At 43.3% G+C, this 27,811-nt stretch overlaps 1 protein-coding gene across 3 annotated transcripts; it reads right to left on the bottom strand.

Moving 5' to 3' along the window:
* Window positions 1-33: 33 nt before the first annotated feature.
* On the bottom strand, window positions 34-27,469 carry PHRF1 (PHD and ring finger domains 1). Of its 3 annotated transcripts, none has more exons than XM_039552560.1 (18): window positions 27,343-27,469; window positions 21,368-21,570; window positions 20,930-21,052; window positions 19,207-19,439; window positions 18,156-18,239; window positions 17,065-17,186; window positions 15,337-15,434; window positions 14,615-14,787; window positions 13,001-13,130; window positions 12,545-12,684; window positions 11,544-11,731; window positions 10,632-10,751; window positions 8,594-8,748; window positions 4,959-7,736; window positions 4,103-4,254; window positions 3,372-3,632; window positions 2,164-2,292; window positions 34-980 (listed from the first exon to the last, which is right to left on the bottom strand). In XM_039552560.1, the coding sequence occupies exons 2-18, from the start codon at window positions 21,456-21,458 to the stop codon at window positions 846-848; spliced, it is 5,112 nt and encodes a 1,703-aa protein (XP_039408494.1). In that variant the 5' UTR covers window positions 21,459-21,570; window positions 27,343-27,469; the 3' UTR covers window positions 34-845. The 3 variants fall into 3 exon arrangements, with proteins under 3 accessions (XP_039408494.1, XP_039408495.1, XP_019135333.2); XM_039552561.1 differs by having other exon boundaries at window positions 4,178-4,254; window positions 27,343-27,468; XM_019279788.3 differs by lacking the exon at window positions 27,343-27,469 and adding an exon at window positions 26,165-27,236.
* Window positions 27,470-27,811: the final 342 nt, after the last annotated feature.

The raw sequence follows: 27,811 nt of genomic DNA, 5'->3' as shown, positions 1-27,811 counted from the left end.
AAGACAAACAAATGACACCTGCTATAGGACAAAAACCATTCAAAATAACTTTATAAACTCTGTCACATTTCTGCTTTGTACATCAGTCCAACCTTATCCTTCAAGCTTGTTACTGAAAATTGACAATGCTTGCTTTTTGTTTCGCGTTTTCCTGAAAGGCAGACACAAAACCAGCCATCAGTGCATTATTTACACAAGTGCAACACAATCTCCCACCCCAAAATTAATTTTTTCACTAAGGTACTTCCAACAGAATGTAAATAAACACCACGGCTTGAGCAGTGTTTCTGAAGTCAGTTTATAAAGGTTAGCTCATTTCTGCAATCCCCAAATGCCAGAGCGAGTAAAGCTTCGCTCACCATCCAACGGGCTAAAAATACGACATTTCAAGTATTAAATCAGAAATTTCTAAAGACAATCCATATTTTGATAAATAAACACAAGGGAAACAGTATACAGCTCTCAATATACTGTATGAAAAGTGTGTCCAGTTTCAAACTTTAGCAAGACAAGTGCACAGCCCAAAAATGTGATCAAAGTAACCCTGAAAACTGTAGCAATCCGGGAGTTCCAAACATTAATCTCTTCTGTGTTTCCCCTCGAATTACTCTGCTGGTCTGAGGCATTTGATTGTTATTTAGTTCTACAGCTGTAGGTAATCCAAAAAAATCCTAAATTCATTCCCATATGGAAACAATTCAAGAGAAGGTTCCGTAGATAAAGTCTGTTCTCATCTTGTTTCTCTGCACTCTGCTTACAGTGAGATGCAACTGCATGTCTGTTATTCCCATAGCGCCCACAGCTAGGACAAGTTCAGTCCAAGTCATGCTGGCTGTGGCTTGCTCTCAGTTTTCCACTTCACGTGTATCTTCACCATCAGTTTTCTTATGTTTCCTCATATGTTTGTATTTTTCCACATATGCCTTCACCAGGTTAGCCACCTTCATAGGGTTGATCTCTCCACTTTTGCTGTGGCAGATCTGCAGGGGATCAGAAACGGCACTTGGTCAATGACAGCATCTCAGGCAAGTGGCAGAGAGGCCCTAAGCTGTCCAGGGGAGCCAATTCCTGCACAGCCCCCCAAGGCTCATGGCAGGGTACATCAAGCAGAAAACAAAGACAAGAGCAGTATTTTCCTTCAAGCATTTCAGAAATGGCCCAGAGCTTATCTACGGAGCACCACCCGAATGCAGAGGCATCTCGAAGCAAAATTACTCATTTTTACTACAGGCTTTTTCACCCATCCATCCATTTTTACACAACACATGGTAACCAAGGAAGAGTTCAAATCCCAGTTTTGGGATGTTTTTGAGGAAGCAATGCTCATATTAAAAGAATTTGGCAGTTTGGAGAGCCCATTTTGAGATAGGGGAGAAAGAGCAGACCCTACACAAGGAACTTTATCTCTCTTCAGAGAGGAGTTCACAGTGACTTCAGCAGCAATTGGCACCGCTCAGCTCTCTTGCAGAAAACACTTATGGTTCATATGGGTCACACAGAAGATGTGAAACTGCAGCCATTACCTCGTGAATTCTTATTTATGATGGAATTTCTCAGTGATAGCAAGAATGCAGAGCAGGGAGAAAACACAGTTCTCTGAGGTATCAATTAACTGCCTTGACCACAAGAGCATTACTTCTCCTCACGAGACAACATTTACTTGCTGATCAAGTCTTTCTTAGCCACGACCTACTCAGCACTAAGATTTGAGAAAAAAGTCAGTATCAGCAAAATTGCAAGGCCCTCTTCCAAGGTTCAGAGACACCACAGATGCTCAAGGACCTAATGCAGAGAGTATTTTCTCACTTTATCAGAAACAGCTGGAATTCCGGCTGAAGGTCCTAGCGAGGGGGATTTGACCATTCTCACCTAGGGCACGTACCATGTAACATTTCAGCTCAGGCAGCTGAAGCTTAGCAATGTTCTTGTCCACTGAAAACATGATCTCATAAAAGGAACAGACTGACAGATCATCAACGGCACCAATTAGTCCTGCTTAGAGCAGCTACTGCTTCACCGCAGGACTGCAGAGTCAGGGTCCAAAGATCTGCTACTCAGTTCTGGCATGTACTTGCTGAAATGGCAAGTGCAATCCAAAGTACTGCCACTTACATAATGATCTGCCCAGCTCCTCCTCTCCACTTCCTGTCACTGGGCCCTTACCTTCTGCACTGCTTTCCGAAGGATGCTCTTGTACTCCTCCTTTGTAATCTCCCTCTTCTGGTAAAAAGGTTTGATGGCAAGTTTCACTTCTTCCACAGCCCTTTCTTGCATGTGAAGCTTCTTCATGTACTGCACAGGAAAGAGAACTTCATTACCTTGTGCTGTCTTGGGAATGGTTTCTGAATCTGTTTTTCTTAGAATCAATCAAACAACGAAAACTCTCATTTCACAATTTCAACAACCCAAGTAATCACCTCCAAGTGATTTCCTTTACTGTCAATTGCTGTCTTGAAACAAATACCAATTTGTGCTATGAGGAACCCTTGCTTTATGTAACATTTATTCTGCGTCTTAAAGAATGGGTTTTAAGCAAGTGACTACAACGTGGACTTCCTAATTTTGGCCTCCTCCTTCCCTTCCAACAGCTCTGGAGTAAACACACATCCAACAAAAGGCACCAGATTCTAAAAGCAGCAAACCATAATTGTGAATATAAAGCTTCAGATAGCTCTAAAGGCAATCTGAAAATTGCAGAGGTGCCTATGAAGTAATGATTACAGGTGCCATCAAAACAAGTTCATAAAAACTGCTGCTCATAAATGGAGGTTCAGTGGGAAATGCATCTTACTGTTTGGTTTTATGGTACGAAGCAAAATAATGGGCTAAGTTTTTCTTCTTGTGTTAGCATCCACTGTGCCTAAAGCAGATGGCCTGTGCAGCAAACCCAAAACTCAGCAGCAAGGGACTTGAACTGAAAGATCTCCAAAGTGTTTTACTATCTCTACATTTTCAGTGCTGATAAGCAACAAGACACAGTCCTACCTCTCTACAGGACTGTTATGAGAATTGATATTAATTTCAAAGCTGAAGGGGAACGGAGAAAACCAGGTGTTTAGAGAAACTTGGACATTGTGGTTTCTGGAAAGTCCCTTCCAAATATTCATGCAAGAAAGTTTCAGAACTTTAAGAACGTTATTTTAGGTGTTTTAATCCCTCTCTGTCCTACCATGATGAAGCAACAGAAAGCAGAACAAAAAAATGGAATAAATCCCAAACAAATTCAAAGAGAGGACTGCCTCCTGCTCCTGGGTTAGCAGAGTCAGTCACCAAAAACAGCAGGGCTGGGAAAATACAGTACAGAAAGTTTAAAAATCCCTCAAATGAAAAAGTTCAAATAAACAGCTCATTTATTTTATGCATTTACTCACTTCCTCATTTTTTGTTTTATCCACTGGAGGTTTGGGTGCTTTGATCTTTTCCTCTGCATTTCCAACAGAAGCAGCTTGGATTCCTGGCTCAGATGCTGTAGCCAGGCTGCCCGGCTCTGGGGTGAGGCTCTGTCCTGCCACGCAGCCAAGAGCTGGAAGACTTCCCTGCATGATGAACTGAACCGTGGGCTGGCTCACCGGGGCGTAGGGGGGCAGGCTGGAGGGCAGAGCTGGCGCCAGAGGGATGTTCTGACAGTACACCTGGGAAACACACACCACTCTGTGAATGCTTGTGCTGACAAGACACAACATCAGAGCAGGATTTCCAGAGCATCTTCTATCCACCAGGAGCTACCACCAGCCCCGCTCGCCTTTTAACTGGTGGACAGCACAGACTGATGGCTCAGACCAAGGCTACCAAGCCAACATTTACAGCCTAATCACAGGGAGAAGCTCACAGCTTCTCAGGCAGCACCATCTTTCTGCAAGCTGCTGCTGAAAACAGAAGCTGCATGTACAGAGCAGAATTAGAAGATAATACATTTCTTCAATGGTAAGGAGCACCCTGAGAGATTAAATGACTGGAGGATTGCTGAGGAGTATGGGCTACATGAAATGTACCACACGCAGAGGAAGGCAAACTCTGCCATGAGAGGAGGGTGTTGCACAACAAGGGCACAGATGAGATGGGATGCCTTCCACGACACTTGGGTGCTGGAATAGGAACCAACCTGAGAGGAATCTAGATCAGGAAACATAGGCTCAGGAATCATATAATTGGTTGGAGGAGGCTCATTTAACTGCACCTGATTTAACGTTTGGTTCAAGTCCTCTGCTTTCCAGGCCCCTTCTTTTGCTCGCTGAAGTTTGTAAAATGGCATCCCTAGGTATCCCGAGAGAAGGAAAAGAAAACATCTCAGAACAAAAGAATGTGCCAAAGAGTCAAAGCCAATTATATTTTTAAAATTAAAATAAAAAGCATCTAACAACAAAACTAGCAATAAAAGGATCTTTTTAGCAGTCATTCATATTTTAAAGCTTCTGATAATAGAAAGCTTCTCATCCCCTTGAGCAATTGCTTTCTACTGGGTTTATCTATTGAGAGTAACCAAAAAGAACAACACAGGCAACTCTGTCAACACAAACAGCACAGGTTCCCAAGCCAAACTGTTTCTAGCAGCTTTGCCTTAGCAGCACTCACAGGGGTGAGCTACAGAGCCTTGTCACGCTCCTTGGTTTTGAGGAACATTTATAGACACTGAAGGCAAAGCAACCATTCCAGTTAAGCGCAGAAAGGGTGGGACACAGGCTGCCAGTTCAGAGATGGGGTTGTTGCATGTGCTTCACAAGCGAACAAGCTGCTGCTGGCTGAGCTGTGCTGACAGCACGTCCTCTCCAATTCATTAACACAACTCACCTCATGATTTCAACCAGTGCAAAATGCCAGCTCTCAGGATCGCAAACCACGGCATCACCCCAGCTCAGATGACACAGCTCTTACAGTATGACCAGGTTTGGCCAGGCACCAAAACCCTAAGCCTTATACAGCCTATTTCAACTGCTGTTTGTTTCCCAAAAGAGACTTACTTGGAGCTTTTCCAGCAGACAACGTGCTGCTTTCTTCCTCTTGAAGATTCCAGGTAACTCTTTTCACTGGTGCTTTTGATTTCAAGGCAGGACCCTGAGGTACCACTTCCAGTTCAGGCTTAGTGGAATTACTTGTATTTTCACCTGAGACAAGGCACTCCTCCTTAACCTCCCTCACACAATCCATGACTTTGCTTTTGGATGAGCTTTGAATGGGTGCAGCCTCAGCTGGAACGTGCATGATAACTTCCTTCTTTGGGGGTTGCTCCATCAGAGATGGACATAATGCAGTATTTTCTATTTTAACTGTAATCTCTAGGTTTGTATTGCTACAGCTACTGAGCACTGCTGGATCAGTACTATTCATTAACTCTGTTTCAGCAAAAGAATCCACATCACCAATTGGGACACAAATGTCTGTGATCTCTGGTGCAGGGAATGCAGTTTCACTGCTCACTTCCTGACAGATGGGCTCTACCTTTATAGTTTCTTGGACCTCTCTCAGCTGAACTGGGGTCTCAGTCTGTATTTCCTCAAGTCTGACATTTGGTTGGATGGTTATAGAAAGCCCTTCTAGTACTAGCTCCTCTTTTGGCTCTTGTTTGAGAGAATGGGGTTGCTCCAGACACCTGGTCACATTTTCAACTGGAGGCTTTTGATCCTTCTCTGGCAGAGGAGGAAGCAAGGTCTCTTTTGATCTGTGTTTCCTTTCTTTGGAACGTGATCGGGATCGCAGTCTTTTTTCCTTTGATTTGCTGCTTTTGTGCTCCCAAGATCGAGACCGAGATCTCCACTTTCTCCTCTCCCGAGATCTGGATCTTGATCTCTTTCTGTCCCTTGACTTCAAGCCACTTTCTTTATCATACCTCTCGTAGCTTTTGTCCCTCCTGCGTTTCCGCCTTTTAGTCCTCTCCGTGCTGTTTGACCGGGAGCGGTCCCTCCGCCTTGATCTTGAGCGAGACCGTCTTTTCTTTTTCCTATTTTCATAAAACTCAGAAGTACTTCCAGGACTACCTGAACGTGATCTAGATTTCCTTCTGTCCCTGGACCAAGAAGTTTTTGCCTTTTTATCCTTGGTTCTATCCTTCATTTTCTTTTTTTTAGATCGTTCATGACTGCTAGAACGGTCAGTAGAAGACCGCCTGCCCTTGGATTTTAATGTGTGTGTTTTGCTGTGCTCTTCCCCACCTGACCAAGAGGTAGACCTGGAGCTTCGGTCCCTTGAGTGTGCTCTGTCTCTTGACCCTGAACGTGATCTCTTATGCTCTTTGACAAGTGCTTTTTTCCTTTTCATCTTCTTCTTGCTTCGGGAGCTGGAGTTTGAACGGGATCTGGAACATGATAGCCTCTCTGCTTGTTCTACCTTTTGGACTTTCTGCTGCCCATCACTCTTTGAGGGACTGTCTGGTTCTATTTTCACATTAATACTAGGTCTAATCAATTCCTCAGCATTAAAGAACACATTAGGTCCCTCTCTGTTTTCCTCCTTTAAACACTTAGTATTAGAAATTTCCTTAACAGCAGATGAAGTGCAAGGACTGCTTAGGAGGTCTTCCTCACCCACATTGTCTCGTTCCTCTGTATCAGAGATCTGTTCTACAATCCTGCTTGCTACTGCCACATCATCATCACGAGACTCTGTGTTACCAGATGGCACATCAGAGTCAGTCCCAGATCCAAATATATTTTCTACCCTGTAAGGAGTGAAACGACGGACAGTTTGAAATGTTTGAACTTTTGGATTTTCAATGGAAATAGTCCTGGTGATATTAGTTAGTGGGATCCCTGAACCAAGCCTTTCAGGACTGCTGTTTGCTGAACTCGAGTCCGATCCTGTTGGCTCGAAGGGATCATATATTTCACTTTTGACCTGCTTTTTCTTTACTGAGAAAAGAGCTGAAGGACTCTCCTTCTGCTGCACGTCATCGCCCACCGGGCGGAAGGTATTACAAAATCCTGGGTTAGACAGCCTGCTGGGATGTCCTGTGTTCCCGGGAATATTGATTTTAAAACTCTCAAAAGAGCCTGGGCCTTTGCCCCTTGAAGTCCCTAGCAGCGATGAACCGCTATAGCCACTGGGATTGGTGGAGAAAGACACCCCGCTTGGACGTGTCTGTTGCTGAGGTTCCTTGGAATTTGACTTCTGACTTTCCACCCTGCTACCCTTTCCCGGCTGATTAGTGCTGTCCTTGCCAGTCAGCTGGGTTATACAGGAGCTGGGGATGTCACAGCTTTGGCTTCCTGCAGGTTCCGGCTCCACCTGCTTGCTGCTGGTTTCTTTTTTAATCTTTGGTATCCTGGGAAGCTCAAAGATGTCAATTCTCTGGGAAGGTGGTTTTACTGGCTGCCTCACAGTTACAGCTTTTGAGCCAGAATTCAAGTTACAGCTCAGGGGCTTTGAAGGTGAATCAGTGGGTACGAAGTTTCTAGATTTTCCATTAAATCTGGGCATTTCATCTAACTTTGAGCCATGCCTGCTCAAAGTTGCTGTATTCTGAGTCTGGACAGACCTGGGTGTCATTGAATATTCTGACTTTACAGTTGCCTTTTCCGGTGCAGTCTGTGCAGGGCTTGCTGCAGACTCGCTCCTGCTCAGCAGAGGTGATGAGAACGAGCTTGAGGAGAAGGGTCTGGAGCGAGTACTCAGCTCCAAGGAAACAGAAGGTCCAGCCATGGAGCTACTTGCTGTGGTCCCTGAGTGCGCTGTACTTGGGTGGGTGTTATGTCCTGAACCATCCTCCACTCTTGAGTCACTTGCTGATTTTCTATGAAATGGAGCTATGGCACACAAACAGACAATTCAGCTTTTCAGGACATACCCGGAGACATGCTCTGCCAACATTAATAGAAGTACTAAGCTAATGATTTTAAGTTCTACTGTGGTTTGCAGACATGCCACACAGTAATAACAGAGTCCAACAGTTCTTCTGGTCAGATACTCACAGTTTAGTGCCAGACAACAACATCTTTGAGGTAAACACTAATGTTTAGGAAATAAATTATTCTGTTCTATAGGTATCACCAGATTAGTGCTTGCTATTCTGCAGTTGCTGATTGACAGAAATGACTATAATAGAGGACGTTAGAGGTACTTATTTTAAGAATAAAGTTCTATGTTTCAGTTTGAAGAGATTCCTTTCAAGTAATGCCATGCCAAGGGAAGACACAGCTGGAGATGATAGCACATATTTAGAGCTCTACTTTTGCAAAGAAATTTCTTGCCACGGTCCTTCACTCTGCTCTTCAAACTGAAGTACAGATTACAGGCATGACAGCAATGCATGATACACACCAGGAAATTTGGGTACTAAGATAACTTTGGTCTATCCAGTCCTACATTTCTTACAGCAAAGCATGAAACCACTGTGCAGTTCTTTTGAAAGAAGAAAACTATGTATTAAAACTAAAATCCTCCAGTAACATCTCAGGTCTGCAATTAAAACACAGACAAGCAACACTATTTCAGACATCCATCTTTATAAGACAGATTACTGTTGGCAGTTACTGAATCCATCCTACATATTCCAATGCCCAGTAAGAGTATCCCTAAGTTTAAAGCTATGCAGACTGTAGGATCAGGGCAGATGTGGAAGAAACAAAGAGGCTAACAGCACTATGAGGTGCCAAGTCCTTACCTTCCTTCTTTGCTGTCAGTGAACCATCTCTGTTGATGACAACATCTGAACTACTCATCATGAGAAGGCTCTGTCCAGACAGGATACTTCCCAACAGATCAGGCACAGGAGCAGCTTCTGCTTCTTGATCAGGACTCAAGGCAGGCACACTGCTTCTGCATGTTTCAGAGGGGTTACATTTCCTTTACTCTTACAGCACTTGTTCTATACACACACATTACATTAAAAAGAAACCAAAGTCAAGGGCATAAACAGAGGTCAGCCAGGGAAGTTCACTTGTAGTTTTGGCTTCACTAGAGTCATTCAGTCCCCATCGTTCTCTGACAAACAGAAGGTGAAGCTTTTGCTGACTTCCCACAGGAATAATATAAGATAAGAAAGCATGTAATCATACCTGAGACTTTTGGTTAGCAAATGCTTTTTATTAAGAGTGGTGCTCACTGTGTTGTATACCAAGATTAACTTTCCAGTGCATTTAAGATGCATTTTTGGAGGATAAACCACTGATTATCACTTCAGAGATATTTCTATCCTAGCTGCCTCTCTTGCCCCCACTAAATCACAACATAAATGTATTCCTCAGGCCTACACTTCTATCTTAAAAAAAATGACAGAGATTGAGCCAGTGTTTAACCAGAAGGTGCCACTGGCAGGGTAGCTAAGAGCATGGCATAGAGAAATTACACTGAAAAACAACTGCAATGCTCCCACACGTGGGACAGCACAAACACTCCCGTTTATGCTTTTCTCAATCTTATGAAGATGGTTTAAGTTCTCAGTTCTTGAAATGAAGGCTGAAAAGGTGTTTCTGGTGTTGGGCTTTTTAGTTTTTATTGCTTTGCTTTTGATGGGATTTGAGGGGTTATTTTGTTTGCGTTTGCTAAAAAACAAACTTCCAAAGGAACCCAGCTCTCTGAGGGAGCTACATTTCATTTCTGTATGACAACAAAGCAAACTTTATTCACATAATGTACACCAAAACACCTGTAATAACATTCAACAGAGAGACAAAATGAGAACACTAAAAGAATCAGCTGCTAAGGCCAGACCAGAAACTCAGTGTAGCCCATGCAAATGGAGCCTTTAGGAAAGCTGAGTATCAGCTGAACAGTTCTACCTTCTAAACAATACGCTACTCAAGTAACTCTGAGGACACGGGAAGTTTCCTGAAAGGCTTCCTTCAGGACTGAGATGGGAAAGGTAGACAAATAATCCAAGTTATCATAGAAATATGCTACCTTAATCCTGAGAAACCAACCTTCACCATAAGTCAGATGCATCAGAGGACAGCTATGTAAACCTTTCACATCTTTAACTACTTAAGCTGAGCTCCCTTCATTTCTCTTTAGCTCCCTCAGACTTGCAGTTTCCTGTGACTCAGCTGGTACCTGCCTCAGTGACTTTCCTCATCCCCTTTCTTCTCATCATTCTCCTGATTCCCTAATGTCCTATCCCTCAGTCCTGAAAATTCACTGTGGCTGCCAGTGGGGGGCAGACAGGGCACCTGCCCTTGGCAGGCTGCAAGGCACAGACAGTAAAGCAACTGTGAAAACTGCAGGATCAAACAAAGCTTCTTCTCAATTTTCTCAGCTCCAACAAATGGCAGCTGAAGTGGGTGAGGTCGGTAAAGCCCTCACCTCCTCAGGATGTGCAATTGGATTCCCTGGCCCTCTCAAAGAAGCAAGTGGTTTTTTAAAGGTTAATGAGACTGGGATTTAAAACATACTAATGGGGTTACTGAACAGTCACAAAACAGAAAGCAAGAGAGTCAGATTAGGGTGGAAATACCAATTGTAAATTTCAATGGAAATGTTTAAGGCATGATGAAAGAGTGTGTGTGTTCAACATAAAAAAAGAATTCTTGCACAAATTGATGTGGTTATTTATCTACACATGTGCAGGCATGCATGTATACAAATACATGCACTTTTTGAGAGATAAGGGTAAGAAAAGGGTTAAACAAGGATGATCACCAGGTTTACTCTTTTGTTAGGGTCATAAGACAACTAGGAATAATAAAATAAGAATGGATTTTTACCTGGGAAGTCCCACAGAAACGGGTCTAGCTACAGGACGGTGAGACCTCAGTGCTGACTGGGAGAGAACTCTCCTTTTGGCACTCACTGGTGAATCTGGATTTGCTGGAACCTCTTCATTGCTATGATAAAACACACACACGAACCCTGAAATTGTCTGAAATGTTTTTCACATCAAAGAGATGATAGTGCTATGACAGATACAATTAGAGAGCATTGTTTTATTACGATATATTAAAAAATATTTGTGCAATATACTTTTTCTGTGGCTGCCTAAATAGAACAGCTTGATTCAGACAGCAGAGACTCAAATGTAGATTTTCATATCTAAAATGTTAAATGGACAATTTTCTTTTATGAAAAGATCATAAAGAAATATTCAGTGGAAAACTAAATTTCACCAACAATAACTTCAGATGCCCCCTCCCCCAAAATTCAAAGTTTATGAGTGACACAAACTATGGCATAGTAAGATTTCTCCTGAATTTAAAGTGCCTGGAAAAGTGAAGATAGGAAAAGGAGAAACGTGGAAGATTCCAGAGGTCCATGTAATTTTGTGTTTACTGTATACCAAATATGCCAGCTGTCTTCACTTTAAATAAATAAATAAAATGTGATGGATTAGGATTAGACTCCTTCAGATTCTAACCTTTCAATAACCCCATAGATCTTATTAAAGGTTTTCACAAGGCTGATTATTTCAGAAAAACTCTTTTAGAGGAGGCTCATTCCTTACAAGCTCAGCAACTCAGCCCAGAAGGAAAGAAAGAACAGGCCCTTATGTGTTATCATGGGTTGTGTACCCAAAGGTGCCTTCACATGTGAGATCCACGCTCTGCATGGAGCCACACGTACGAACATCCCAACACCTGCTAAATCACCAGATCCCTGATCACAATCCAGAGATCTCTCACCTTTCATATGGATCCAACTCATATGGATCCCCAAACACAGAGAGAGAAGCTGCACCAATATCTGCTCTCATCAGCCCAAGCGAGGGCTCCGTTGGTTTGTACATGGAAGGAAGTGAGGCCCCACGCACAGGTTTACTGAGCCCAAGAGTTCTTGCAATACGGGAGCGAGCAGTAACCTCATTTTTCCCCTGCACAGACAAAGAGACTGGGTTATTTGTATGTTAGGGCAGGTAAATTTGTGTCTAAAGCCCCAAATTTAGGCTAAGTACAGTCATCAGGTTACTACCATCAGCAGCACAAGTGGCGTGCATTTGTTGTCTGTATTTGTTTTAAAGCATTTATGAAACTTGTAACTATGGCGTATATGTCACTTCAGAGACTGCATGATACAGATGTGACCAGAAAAATTAAGCTTCTAAAAATCTTAATAATGTCAATTTGAAATTGTTGGTTCCTTATTAAATGCTGGAGGGACAGTTCTGGCTCTAAGATGTAGACTCTAGTTAAAGTAGCCGACAAAAAGAGTCAAACTGGTGCAGAGCATTCAGTCTAATTCACAAGAGAACACTACTCACAACTGAAAGGAATTCTGAGAGCCCTTATGGCTGATTAGCTGGGTTTGCAACAACAAACATTGACAGCCTATTAAAAAGAAAAGGTGCTGGCAATTCTAACTGAGCTTGCATCAGTACCAAGTAAACACTACAGCTGAATGGCAAGACAGGACAGAAAGCCTGCAGGACATGCTTTACAATCTGATCCCTACAGTCCAGGTAACAGGATTTGTGAGCAAAGCCAGCAGGCCTGTCTGGAAGTTGCAATTCATTTCCATGTACAGCGTCTCTCTGGAGTACACTGGACACATCCTGCACAGACTCCCACCAGAAAGAAAGGTGCCTGCTATGACTCTAAGGTGGCATTTCTTCCAACTGAATCCCATGTTATACTGCTCTTACAGAGGGCTGAAAACAGCAAATACTGACTGGCAGAAACTCACTCACATGTGATCTTACTCTCGTCTTTTTCCCCCTTCTCTTCTTTGTCAGACGCTTGCGTCTCCTCAGCTGTGTCCCTGAACTCTTCTTCCCAGCAGCAGATTTTGTCTGAGTTCTTTTTTTGCCTCCTACTTTCTTCCGCCTACCTGATGGGACAAAAACCAGTCATCTGGCTAAGAGCTGGCACTGTATTTTACTCTGTACTCACCTTTTTCATCCCCCCCATGACCACAAAGCAGCTGAAAGAGACATACACAGTGCCACCAACAGCAGGGCAGAAAAAGTCAAATCATCAGGATTTACTTAAAAACAACCTTCAAGACACCTTCTGGGCAGAGGTGGTATAGGGAAAGAAAAAAATGCACATGGGATACTTCCATAGCTGCACAGGTGTGGCAGCATACAGCTGATGTAGAGTATTTTGTAGGATTCAGGCTGCCCTAAGGTGTCTGATGTCCTCACCTGTTTTTCTCTTCTGCCTGGTAGGAGCCCGTGGTGCCAGAGGACGCTGGTAGATGGCTGTGTTCAGGCCTGCTACAACTGCTTCAATTGTTTCATCCAGAAGAGAGGACATGAGGTACCCTGGCACATGCTGTGGGGGGGATTTGAAGTTACATGATACAGGTACCTAAAGCTCAGCAGCATTTACTTATAAAAGCATTTGATGAAAAATGGACTTGAGATTCAAATGAGGAAACTCCTCAGATCACCAAGCTGCCAGTTAACCAATTATGTCACTTTTTTCATCTACTGACTGACATAGTAAGGACCTTGTTCTTCAGCCTCCTTCAGAATTACATGCATGCTCCCAGCTTCTCACCGTGCTTGGAGGACAACAGCTTACACACCCTCAACCAGTGGAATTAAGCTTCAGTCAACTCAAGGTACGAGCCAAAATAAGATGAGCTTTTGTACAGAGACAAAGGCAATAAATAACAGTGCCTTTCTATATATAGTTTGTAATCATCCCTGCACACCGAGAAGTGGAGCTAGGAACACCTTCTTGAACAGGAAGTGCTGGGTTCCCAGGATTACACTACCATGGAATAGTAAAGTCCCCAGGCACCACCCCTTTCACCCACAGGAGATGACTGCACTATTTCTAAAACAAGTAGGGAAAGAAAGAAAAGTAACAAGTTACCTTGCAGAGTCTTTCACTTCAAACAACACTTTCCTCCCTTTATTTTTTTTCAACATATATATAGGCCTGACTACTCAGTTGTAATTGCTTAACAGCAATGCATCGAATAATTCATCAACTTTTTGTATTTTATTAATTCTTCTAAAGTTAAAATTGAAACGCCTGGGTTTGGAGACAGTGGGGGTTTGGCAGTCAAATAAGATCACCTCTGACATGGAGGACATAATGAATTTAACAACTGCTAAAGCATTCAGGGAAGTTCTTAAATAAAGGGAAAAATGTGATAAAAACTTAAGGTGAGCTGGATCTTTGTTCATGGCAGCTGTCCCAAACTATATTTAATACTGTAATAGAGGGACCCTGTGTATTTGGGATATTCTCCTGCACAGATTCTCTAATACTGTTAATGTAGTTGAACTCACACTGCCACATTATTGAGGACACTAACATCTGGTTTCTTCCTCTTCCAACACAACAGACTGATTTTCACAAACCCAGAAAACATAAAAATACAAAATCTTTCACTTCAATTGGGCTGAAGGCAGTCAGCAAGTTCTACTGCTATGGGCAAGGAGGTAGGAGTACAAAGGAAAATAAACAACTGTCAAATAAACATGCTAAAAAACCACAAGTGGTGCACAAACTGTGTATTAATAGCCACTAGGAATAGCAATATAATTTTGCTCACACCAGGGGTGATAAAAATGCAGGTTAAGAGAGGAAGCTGCTGCAGCATTTCAAAATAGGGCATCTTGGTCATGTGCTGTACTCCATTTGTACATGTTGGACGCCTCAGTTTAAAAGAGCTCCGCAGCTACTAACTACTGTGCTATGGACAGCCAACACAGACAGCTGAGCTACTGAAATGGGGACTTATTTCAGCAACTTTTCCCCAGGGCTCTGGCAGAGGCTCCCTCAGAAATCCCCGTGGATACCCGAATCTGCTGTGCCGTCGTTATGCGGTTCCTGTTCACCGTGGCCCGGACGCGTTCGCTCTGCCGAGTCCTGGCTATGGCTCGGGTCCGGACGTGAGGGCGGAGCCTACTGGTGGTGGGGACAACATCGGCCATGAGGGCAGCCACCTCTTCCTCACTGACATGATCTGCATCTTGAACGAGAACAGGCTGAGGTCACTTGTCTTTCTACAGGTGAAATTATTTAAAGAATTTCAGGCAAAAAAAAAAAAAATCAGCATTCCCTTTCTTAAACCAATCACCTCCACAGGCAGCCATTACCCACTCAAAAGGAAATGAGTACAGACACCACTGCTTCAGACTGTTACATGGTGTAACACTTCCAGGTAACAGAAGTTGCTGCTACCTTGGCAATCTGAGGTCAGGACACTAATAAATTCTTTCCAGTGTAACACAGTGCAGTCACACTACAGTGCTGGGATTGCCTTGGAAAGGTTAAAGGATGCTTACAAGAAGCAGCTCCACAGGTTGTAACTGCAGATTAAAATCTTCATAAACAAGGTCCTCTCATCAGTCAAGAGTTCAAGTCTAATCTTAAGGTTCAAGAGAGAATGCTTATCAAAACAATTACTTGAAACAGATGAAACCAGGAAGTTAAACATATCATCAAAACACCACATGATTCACGTTATCTAACTCAGGAGAAAAATATTTACTCTGACTGGCTACCATAAAACCCTTACCTGCAGCACCATTGGCACCCATGGGGGCACAGGCAGGACAGAACCATTCATCTACAGGGACTTCACTCAGAGGAGGATTAAGGCATTCCATGTGATACCTTGAGGGGGAAAAAAAAGAAAATCAAACGATGTGCTCTTTACCAAGGGAAGACAGCATTTTACCTCCATCCACAGGCTACAGAAGGCAGACTCATTTCCTTAAGCCTGAAACTACTGTTTATGCATCCGCTTCTACCAATCTCCAGAGAAATGATGGATGCTACCTGATAGTTATACAAGGGTCTTAAGTTCTAGATGGTGTTTTCATCACTTTAGGCCCAAAAAAGTTCAGAAAAACTGAGTGTTTTTCCCTCACTGTGTGGTGAATCGCTTGCCATTTGAACCCAAGCTGCAAGAAATGTGCAGAGCCAAAACTGATGGTGGCAAGAGAAGTTCAGAGATGCTGGGGAGACAGGTAATCAGGAAACAACATCAGCTTCCTGAAAACCAACATAGTACTAACAGTACTGGTACTTAGGAGCATTTGAAGTGAGTTATTCTACATTTTTCTAAAGTTAATCTCAGCCACGGAGAACTAGTAAAGACTTCAAGTTCTTTTTTCAGGAAGTGCTTCTGGAAGTGCTAAACTCTAGAAATCAAGGATATATAAAGAACTTACTTTAGGAAAAGAAGACAAAAATCAAACAACTGTATCAAACTAGAAAAAAAATATATTTTAAAAATTACAGTAACTGTTGGGAGATCACCAAATAAAATCTGAAGCAATACCCTGAGTTTAGACAGGCTTATGGAAATTCAGAAAGAACTTAAAGATGAGGCTTCAGATATGAGTTATGAAACACTGGTTTGGCTTAATATTTTAAACTCAGTGTTCTGATGATGCTCTTAGCAATCTTTAGTGTTCCTGATTTTGTCTTTTTTCCAGAAGGTGAATCAGCGTATGTGTGTGTATGGACAGTGCATCAATGTGTACAGACACAGAACACAAAGACAAAACTAGACTTACCAGAGGTCTAGTTAGCTTGCTACGAGTTACTTTTGAAAGGTTATTTTACATACTCATTATTAGCATCTCTCTTTGTTGAGTGGGTAACTTTTGACTTAATCTTCAAACTGACAATGCTGGAAGACTGATTAAGCAGCCCAAGGGCTTTAAATTCTAGCAGAAAACTGCAGGGCCAAAGTTGTGTTCAAGCACATTCATGACTCTACTTAACCATTTATTTTATTAATCAAGGAGGGGGCAGAGACGAAGTAAGCAAGACTAAGAGAATCATGTAAGAGCTGTGGCTCTAAAGAAAATTTTCAAGGTTTCACAAAACTGAATCTTAAGCACTTCTCCTGCACAGCACTAATGCCCAGTCAGCCAGGACAAGTCATGCATCCTATCCTCAAGGAGACATAAAGGATGTGTGGTTTTACCCTTTATACACACAGATGTTGCAAGGATGAGCAAAAACACCTTCACCACTTGAAGGCATGGTCATCTGTTTTGGTGGTCTGCAGCCTGATGTGTGCAGGACTCTCCACACATATGTTGCTACATGACCAGAAGAGGACCCATCACATCATGGGGATGGATGTTTGCTCTGTAACACATGGATACATGGCTGGCCACATGATGAGCCTGAAGAGGGCAACAAGGGGCAAGCCTGCAAACCAGACAGTGCCTGAGGACCAAACTCTGGCCATGTGCAATCATGCAGGTGCTTCATTTCAGTCTCTTACCCTGCATCACAGCCATCGCAGAGCAGCAGGCGATCCTCGCGGTCACTTCTGCCGCACACCTCACAGAAGGTCGGATCATCCTCTCCATCAGTACCCTGAGTTTTCGTGTTCTCAACAGGAATCTAAATAAAACAGGGATTCATGGTTTATGCAGAATGTGGCACTTTTTAAAATCCATCATCACATTAACAGTAGTACCTGCAGCGAAATCTAAAAGTGAAGGAACCAAAGTGGCTGTTACACACCAGAACCTTCACTTTGTTCATTCAGCACACCTAGGGCATGATCAAATGCCTGACAACATCTACTTAACTTGTCTGCTGTCAGACACCAATGACTATAGAAAACTGCATTTTAAGAATAGGCAAAACAAAAATCCACAAATAGGATCAAAAGTAGTCAAACAAAAATATGCCAAAAACAAGACTAAAGAAGAGAGCAAACTTCGCTACCCCCGTATTACTTCAATGTTAATTCTCTCTTCAGTTAAAATGCAAACAATAATAAACCATTAGTTTATGAAAACAAAGCATCAAACCCCTAAACACTCCCTGGAAACTAACATCTTTCTGATCTCAATTAAGAGCAACGACAACTCTTCAATGTTCTTCTGTGAGCAACTACTAGCACACTTGACCAGTGCCTTTCAGGGCTCTACTATTGCCTTGTGCCTCTCCCCTAACAAACCCAACTGCTACACAGCATTGCTGGCAGCAGGACATAAGGAAGAGATCACGGATAATCTAGATTATTCCTATTCATCCTGTAACAGCACTTGAAGAATGCAGAGCACTCTCCACATGTGGACAGGCTTATCCATGCAGAACAGTTTTCAGTCAAATGTCCATTATACAAAACAGGCAGTTACAAAAAACACCCGTTTTCTGCCACCACAAATGAAGCCACAACACAATATTGCAGGAAGTAAGGTTAAGGAGGAAGAAAAATAGCTCCTTAAAAGGCAAATTTAAAATAGGAAAGAAATAATTAATTCAGATAGAAAGTATTACATAAACACCCTGGAAGTATAAACTTTTGAATGACAATTTTGTGTCAACTGGCCTCATTGTTTGCTACAGTAAAAGGTTTACCTTTTTTAAGATTTTCCCACCAAAACGTGCCCGAATGTTAATGTAATTAAAGAGGATTCGATCCACTGGACAGGAGTTTGCATTCTAGGAAAAAAAAGAAATTCCCAATACAGTTAATAAGTGCATAACTTTATTCAATTTTTTAAAAGAAATCTTAAATTATTACTGTAATAAGCATTAAATTAATGTAGTAGTCATTTTAACAGCTATTGATCTTGACATTTTAAGTACTTAAATCTGACTTATCTGGTTTACAAACAACCTGTTCTATCAGAGAAAACATGCATTTTTAGAGAAGCATTTATTTTACTGAAGCAATTTAATTATTATTCAATTGCCAAAGCAACATCAAACTTCTTCCAAACACTGCCTTGAAATAGTGCTCATGTTTTAAGGCATTTACTTTCCTTTGGACAAATGAGCAACTAGAAATGGTTTACAAATATATTCAGTCAGAGTGATTTATTTGCTTTTTAAAAATTTAATCACCACTGCTACTGCTGCATGCACTGTAAGTGTTGTTGTAATTCTCACCCTGGATTATGACTATGGGAGCTACAGGGGTGGCAAGGAACTCTGACTGAAAAGTGAATTCAGAGCAACCTGCAGGTTGTCAGTATTCTTTTACATCTTTCCCGTGTTTAGATGTTCAGGGTTGCAACAGATCCCCATCCAATGGTTACAATACAGAACTCAAGAAAAGATAAAGACAGATATACAGAGAAATATACATATATCCAAGCACAGAGAAAAATTAGTATCTCAACTTGAAAAAACAAAAGAACTGTAGATGCCTACAAACACGCTTGCTTGTGACCTTACAGCTTGCAGAGAACAGAACAAATCAGGATGGGTACAAGAAAAACAGATCCACACTTCAAACATGAATCCTGCCAAACAGAGCAGTAACCCAAGTCTGTTTAAAAAAACTTAAGAAAGCAAATATGAGTATTACTGTATTTTGTTCTCATTACAGCACAACAGCATGATCAGAGGGGAGAGAGCAGAGCACACCAGAAGGTCACAGGACATCACAGACAGAACAGCTCACCTTAGACCACTCCACGATGCAGTCCAAGCAGAAGTAATGGGAGCAGCTCTCAGGAGTCCCAACAGCCTGATCCCTAAATGTGTTGAGGCAAATGGGGCAGTTTTCACCATCCTCATCAGAGGAGATGCTCACTCCATTCAGGTGTGGCTCTGATTTCAAAGAATCAGTGATTCCTTCCATAGTGGCCTCACTTTCTTCCTCCTCCTCCTCTTCATCATCATCGTCTTCGCAATCTTAAGAAGTGAGAGATAAAAAACAGCTTGTGTGTGCTGCAGGGTTTCAGCAACGAGGGCAGAGAGGGTGGGCAGGACAGGGTACCAGTTCACAGGAAATTCCAAGTAACCTTATTTTATGAGGCTGCAGGGGTGAAGCACAGCCTCCCCAGTGCAAGGCAATAATTTTTGCTGTTTTCTTGCTTCCTAAATACCTTCACTAAAAAGCAATGGATTATTCTGGTGAAAAACAAAGCCTGATAATGTGAGTAGTCTTGCAAGAGATTAAAAGCACAGACACCAGAAAAGCAAAAGATTATCAAAACAGGACAGTTAAGATATGTCAAGCTACCACTGAACAATGAAGTCAAAAAATAAAGTTATAATAAAGTTACCATGTACCCAACTTCTGTTTTTTTAAGAGACATTCCAGAGGAAAAGCAGCAGCAACACACTCTTCTGCAGAACAGCAAATGAAAGATTTCACCAGTAAAATATGATTTTGAGAGCCAAGGGATCTAAGTGCCTTAGAGACCGCTTAAAGAAGTTTGGTTTTGAGTAAAATTAAACACTCAGCACACATTGTTGAAAGGTATTTTTATTTTTAGTACAAAATACAAAGATGGGTTAGTCTTTCCCTAAAACCTGTGAACTAAGCTGATATTTTCAAGAAGCAACAAAAAGGTACCTAAAACCCCACTCACTTGGAGGGGGAACTGGGGGTGGTTGTTGTTGGGTTGCTGATTTTTTTTTTTTAATAAGAATGGGGCCCTTGTCTTTTCAACTGAATTCTCCTGTCTGGATGTAACAGAGAATACTCTGAATGATGGATTAATAAAGCTTTTTGGCACCTAGCACTGATTTTTTAGTCTGTGTTCAAATCAGTCTAACTAGTAATTTGGAAAACTGTGCTCTTGCCTTCCCAGCAAGCTTTAAGATCTAATAAAATCTCTTTTTGTCTATCCAAATATTAGTTTGAGCGTAGCAGTTTCAGAAGGACATGTATCTACAGGGTACGTTTTCAGTAAAATTAACAAATTCAAATAAGATCCACACTCATTTTTCAAAGAAAAATTAGTCAAGTGTTCTTCCATCCTCCCTAGGTAGTACAGCAGTAATAATTTAATTCCAGAATTCCCCATCACAACATTCACTTTAGAGCCCTATGCCAATGCAAACTAACAAACATGCTTTTCATAAGTGAGAAAATAGCATGAGCCATTGCTGCAATTTTGACTTTTTTTCCTGCTCATACTGGGGCAGAGTTCACTCCTGCTGACTACAACTACACCACTTTGGTTAGCAGATAGTCTTCACACATGCAAATACTTTAAAAGCTTAGAAATTGGGGACTATTACTTGTTTGCTTATTACTGTAGGATTTTGGCATTGGCCTGACACAGCAGCATCTGTGGATTTATATTTCATTGTTAGTTTCTGGAGGAACAGCTTTCATCTCACTCTTCCTCAGTTATTAAAAATGCCTGTTAAGGCACATTAACAGATCTCACCTTCTAATTCTTCATCTTCACTTTCTTCCTTGTCCTCCTCACCTCCCTCTTCCTCGGTGTCATTATCTTCCTCTTCACTACCGGTATCATCTCCTGAATCCCAGCTATTTCCACCATTGCTTTCTTAAAAAGAGAAGAGCAGAGGAAATACCCATTTGATGCAGACAGACAGGCAGAACAGGTACCAGAACCCCTAATCAGGTCATTATGCAGGAAGTGAGCCCCCATATTTCCGCAGTGGTATCAAAGCTGCCCATCTGGAGAAATTCCAGGGAAGCATGCCAGCAGTCTGATACACACAAGTTATGAAGCAAAGCAAAAACAAAAAAATTGTCAGGGTGAAGGAGACAAATGGTCACAAATATACCTTTACCAGCCTTTTGAGGGTAAATCAAGAGGTTCTGCAACCTTGAAGCAGAAAGGAGAGGCCACATTTACCTGTTTCGCTGAGGAGTGCGAGACACTGCCTTTTGCCCTTTCCCAGAGCAGCGTTCTTGTTGATCAGCTCATCCTGGCTGTCATCATCCATGGCAGGACATTGGAATCCCTGCGAGGGGGCAGAGTCAGGGAGGCAGCGCAGCACCTACGGCAGCAGGGCAGGCACCAGGCTGGCCCAGAGCACCTGACGCATCTGCAGAGACCTGAATGGGAGAAGGAACGTTGCTCTCCTCACACCACTGAGCAGTTTTCCCAGTTTCAGTTCCGAGGTGGCTACGGGTAAGCAGCTACTGCTCCGTGAGGTTTCACAGCCCTACTGAGCTGGATGAAACCAGCTGCTTGTGAAAAGCAGTTTAGGTGAGAGATTCAGCTTTATCTTGGGCTCCTGGATGACAGAAAAGTGTATAACCAAACTCCCCACTGAAAATAGCAGTAGAAAACCACAAATACTAAAACCGTCCCACAGACCAGCAATTCAACGCAAAACTGAAGGGACCAGAGCCCTTTGAACAAGGCCTAACAGGATGACAGTATGTGTTTCAAATCAAAATACTCCATCTTGCCTGATTGAAAAGAAGAATAAAGATTACATAGTTTAGGTTCTTTACAAAAAAAAAAAAAAAAAAGTCTTTGCACAGCTCTGTCAAGAAATAGAGAAGTTGAAGACCCCACAACTATTATTCCACAGAAACTGATCCGGTGCATATTAATGCAATCACATTAATTGCTGTGCATCAGCACAGACTGGCAGTAAAACTGACAGATACTGAGAGATGTTGTATGATCCAAATTCATAATGACAATTAAATCAGAGCTTTTAACACATAATGCTTCAAAGCATTAAGGCAGACAGACCCCTGGCAAGCTTCTATAAGCAAATCATGAAAATATATAATTAACAGACACTTAAAGGTAGGTGTCATATCTCAATATGCAAAAAAAAAAAAAGGATTCTTTTATAAGTGTGGCAAAGAAGTTTCAATCAGGTGCTCTTCTCCCACTCTCCCTGCTCCCCATTACATATCTCGCATATTAAGAGATTTTTTGGAACAAAACACTATGTTTTATTCAAGTGCTCTTGATCCGTACCTTTGCTTGCACACTCCCTCTGAGCCACACAGCACAGCTCTGCACTAGAGAGCCTTTAAAATGTAGGTTCTACCAAACCAGACTAAACTACAAATGGAGTCTTCAGTGCCTGGGAAGGGGGGAACTAAACAAAAAGAAGACTGAGCTTCAACACAACTAAGTTCTTGTAAAGACTTAGTAAGAATCTTGCCTAAAGAGATTTTTAGCTAAATTTATGGCTGTTAACAGGAGCGTTTAAAAAACTGTTTATACACAATTTATGTTGGCTGAAAACATGCAGACTCATCAAAAGCCAGTCACTCTATGATGCAACTGAAAAAATAGGAAGAAACACCCAGAATTTTCCAAGTTTCAGCAGTGCGTATGTATGAATTATTCAAACAGAAACTCAATTATATAATCTCCTCCCAAAAGCTCAGTTAGCTACAGCAATGCAAAATTTGTGGTGACGTGACAGGCAGGACACATAAAGGGAAGGACTGGCAGCGCCGGTCCCCCAGCAGGGCAGCGGCAGGCACGTGTTCCATCCGTGGATTTCGATGCTGTGCAGAACCTCGGCCACTTCTCCACCGGCACCTTGTGGGAACAGAGCGGGCTCCTGCTGACCTGTCACGGCCACACCCAGCCAGCCACGGCACTCCTGAGCCACTGAGGATGACGGAGGCCAACCAAAGCCACGGCAAGTAAAAACCATGGATGAGTTTCCACTTCACTATGGCCATTACCTTCATTTCCCTGCTCTCCAGTCCTCCTTAAAGCAAAGCAATAAGCACAGGGCAGAAAAGATCTTTATGTTTCAAAAAGTGATTCCTACAAGCCCCGGCTCTGACCAACATACACTTAGCTACGTTTCCAAAGAGCATGCATTTCTTCACTGTAGTGGAATAAAACAACTACCCGTGTTATTTTGTTACCCCACGGAAAGCTATCCTTTAGGCACAGAGGCAAACAAATCAGCACTTGTGACTTGACAATCTAAACTGACATATTTATGCTGCAAATGCAAGCTTGTACTTTGCTCAGAGGCAAAACTCCGAGTTAAAGAAAATCTGGTACTGCAGCAAACAATCACGTCTTCAAATCCCGTCAGTAAAAAAAGTCTCTTTTGTGGATAGCTGGAAACTGACAAGGAGAAACCAAGCAAGAATGACACAAAGTGAATTTGAGGTTCCTAAGCACATCACAAATATTACTTTACAAACAACCTTTTCCAAACTGGGCAGCTACTCTTAAGGAAAAAAAGAGGGAAACCATAGTTGACTATACACCTAATATGAAAGCTCCTTCTCCTATTTTTTAAGAACAATAAGCAGCATTTCCAAGTTATTTATTTTTTTTTATGGGAGACATTTCAAACCAATTACCACTGTGAAACACAAACACATTCATGATACTTCAGAGAATTCACTCACCTGTACAAAACCCCCATTTTCTCCAGCACTTACCACACCAGATTTTTTCTAAACCCCCTGAGCCAGAACTAGCAAATACAAAATAGACGGAAAGCATTTTTATTCTTACATTAACCAAGAAGTTTGGTTAAGGAGGGGATGGCAGTCATTCCTCCAAGGCAAACCTTAACTATGCACTTCTGTAACACAAAAGGCCGGACTGCTAAAAAGCAACCAGTTATCCCTGAAGGCCATTTGACTCAGGCAACTACAGCTGCTTTCAGTTTTGGGGGTGTGAAGAACACGCCCTCGTGGCTGTATCCAACCCCTCACTGCTTGGTCATTTGGAAAATCCCATGATGTGCAGTACTCCCCATACAGCCCTTCAGCTGCAAGCAGCTCTCACATGCACCAATCATCCCTTCTGCATCTCACTTTTACTGTAAGTCTGTTCAGAGAAATTTAGGATGCAACCCAGGAACACAGATGCAGGATAATCTGGCCAGAGATCCCCTGTCTTTGTACTCAATACCACTGATGCTTATAGCAAACTCCAGTTCCTTGGGCAGCTGCATCATCCACTCGCACAGCATATCCAGTGTCCAGATTACAGGTTGCACACAAGGTTGGTTGAAGGCAGGCACCATTCTCCTCCTTAACATCCCCCTGTTTTCAAACTGTCATTTAGAAGAGCATCACAAAACGTTAAAAAACCATTAAGCCACAGAAGCAATGAGTGCCTGGCAAGTGTTTGATCACAGTACTCGCACCAGCGCTTTCTGCCACCTTAGGTTTCCTTCCCCAGGACACAACCTCAGCAGGGCCAAGTCAGGCTCGGTCGCAGCGCTGCGTCCCTATGGCAGCACAGGCTCTGCTGCAGGACAAGCTGTAAGGCCAGGCTTTGCTATTAAGACAGATTACATTTTTACACAGAGATGCCTTAAGTAATTTTAATAGTAGAATCAAAGTGCAATTACAAATACTTTCTTCAAGCTCTATTAGCAACAGGGCTTTCTGTTGGCTTCAGCAACAGAGATGATTAAGTGCTTCCTCCAGAACAAGTGTTTATCAAACAAGCACTCCAGCAAACATTTAGTTTTTTTAACTGAAGTCTTTATGCATTACCACAAATCAGTATTTTAATGTACTTTGAGGGTGTTCCAGCAAGAAGGCAAGCACAGGTTTCCAGCTACCAAGAGGAGGCACAGTCTGCAAAGGACACTGGGGCTCCATCCAATCGGACACAAAGCCGACAGAGCTGCTACAACAGCGAGCGCCCCTCCCAGCCACAGGCGCTTTCCCTCCTAGCACCAGCCCATCTCCTCCTCCACCAACTTCTTACGTAGCTTCTACATTTTTCAGAAACAGAAGAGCTACTACAGAAGGCTTTTACTTTCATCTGCTTGGGTAACACTTAGGACTATTCACAGGCAAAGAAAAGTTTCTCACAGAATTTTCTCACAGGGTGGTTTTGAATGCTGATCTAATTTCATGGGCCGCTACTGAGCCACCATGTTCTAAAGACCACTTATAACTATATTTAAGCCTACTAAATTTTCAAACATATGGGCTTTCACTTCTCATTGGCACATCTGCTTCGTTGGCTTGTTGGGGGGGAGGGGTTTTGGTTGTGTTTTTTCTTAGTTTTTTTTTTTCCCCAATCAACTAAATAATTCAGTTCTCTCCGGAAAAGCAATGTCACACATCAGAAATTATTTAGCTTTGTTTCCAATTTCATATGTTACGTTCAAAGAAAAGAAAATAAGAGTTGCAAAAGTAATTTTTGTACCCGGTTGGAAAAAGTCTGATTATGGTGTGACTACTGTCTGCCATCACCACATTCCAAAGGTAAATTAAGACAACTTGGCAGGGAAATAATTCAGATTAACAAGACACTCCTACAGCCCAGAGTCGTGCACTGCCAACCTAGCATGCACAGGGAGCTCTAAAAAAGTCACCTAAATCTAAATTTAGATCCCTGTTTAAATTACCAAAAAAATTTTAACTCTTAAATACCACTATCAGAACTGTCTATGCAACAATTTAAACAATGGAAGCACTTAAGAACCTAACAGATAAGGCACAGAAAATTAATCCTGAGGTAGGTAAGGAAGTGCTTATCTGTCACCCATCCTAGCCCTGCCCTAAATTTAGCCACCCTGAATTCCAGGATGAAAACTGTCCACCAAAGCTTCTCCAGGAGCTGACACTGCACTCTTTGAGGAGTTTGTAATGCAAACAAAGCAACACACAGGCTTTGCAAAAGCACTTGGGAAGTACAGCATCTTACCCAGAGGAGCAGCTAGGCATTTTGTACCTCTGTATTCAAAGCAGCAGCCAAGCTCTGTGGAATTCCCAGCCTCCAATTCCTTGCAGCCACTGGCTCTGCTTCCAGCTGCAAATTAACTCTCTCCAACTTGGCACATCCTCCTCTTTCTGAACAGGGTTCTTTTCTTAGGAAGAGTCACCCTTACTGGCGAGTTCCCCTTCAGCATCAATCTTTCACACCAGTCCCATTTTTAGCTACAGCTTCCCCTGCTGTTTATGGGCAGGACTGTGGGAAAAGAAAAAACCACAACAAAAACCAACAAACCCAAACAAACAAGAAAACCCAAACAAAAAGCTCACATACTTTTATATTCTGTGCACAGCCCTACGGAGGGAGACCCACCGACATATAAGAAAGGAAATAACGCAACAGACACGGCTGAAACACACCAGCAACACGCTCAGTGGCAACAACCTGCAGGAAAACCAGTAAATGAAACTACAAAAAAACCCCGCCCACCGAACGTGAAGTGGCCAAGGGAAGGCGCCGGTGACACAACTTAGAACCTCTTCGTAAGCACAGGTCCCTCTAGGCGAAATTTTTAAGCCTAAATGTGCCCTTGTTACAAGCTAATACGCGACTAAAAAACCATCAAACGAGCACCAAAACAAGCTTGCACGCAACTCCTCATTAGTACTTGTCAGCCGAGCCGGCTGAAGTAGCCGATAACTTCTCCAACACCCGTGTGTGCACCACAAACAGTGGGAATGGGTGGGAAGAGGGAGCGAGGGGGGAAAGGGGAGAGGCGCGGACACAACAGCCTGGAAACATTCGGGGTTTTGTTTAGTACCCTTACTACATTTCTGCGTGTACTTAGTGTATTTATTTAGGGTTTTGCCGCAGCAAAGGCAGCTGGGTCGCTCCTAAGCCGAGGTGCTCCCGAGCCCGCTCGGCCCTTTTGCATCCCGCGGGACGCTCCCACGGGAATCCCGGGAGCACCCGGGGAGAGCCCGACCCGGGGCTGCCCTCCCACGGAGGCGTCTCCCGTCGGAAAATAACCCAATAAGCATGCTGTCGTTGTTGCTGTTTATAGGAACGACACTAAAGGAGCCACCCGGGGCAGTTCCCCGCCAGGGCGGGGGGGCGGCCGCTCCGCCAAATCCCGCGGCCCGGCCCCCACCCGCCCGCGCAGGCCCGTCCGCCGCCCGCCCGCCGCGGGCACTCACCGAGAAGCGGCCCCCGGCGCTCACATCCCAGCCAGGAGGCCGCTCGCATCCAGGACCCCGCAACCGCGGCTCCCCCGGAAGCGCTGTGGAAACACTGGCGGGTCACGGGGCGGCAGCGGGCGGAACCACCGCGCCTACGGGAGGAGGGGGGGCGAGCCGAACCATTCGGGTGATGGGGGGGAGAGCGGCCGCGGGCCTGAAACCATTGCGGAAGGGGGCGCACCGGGCTATACCACCGCGCGGGCCGCGGGGGGACGTGGCTGCACCGCTCGGTCCCCGCGGGCAGCGCCGGTCCCGCTGTGGCCGCTCCCGGTTGCTCCATAGAAACAGGGTTGGCAGGGGTGACCGGCATCCCTCCGCCGGTGTCTGCAAGCTTTGAGGGGGGGAAAGCGAGACGCAACGACCACCGTGCTGCGAGGCCAGCGCCGGGCTGCGCCCGCGGGATGCTTCGTTCCGCTCCGTCGGGCGC

This window comes from Corvus cornix, chromosome 5 (assembly GCF_000738735.6).
Source record: "Corvus cornix cornix isolate S_Up_H32 chromosome 5, ASM73873v5, whole genome shotgun sequence".
NCBI classification, from domain to species: domain Eukaryota; kingdom Metazoa; phylum Chordata; class Aves; order Passeriformes; family Corvidae; genus Corvus; species Corvus cornix.
Note: the sequence above shows the minus strand (reverse complement) of the source record. Positions and strands in the feature narration are given on the sequence as shown.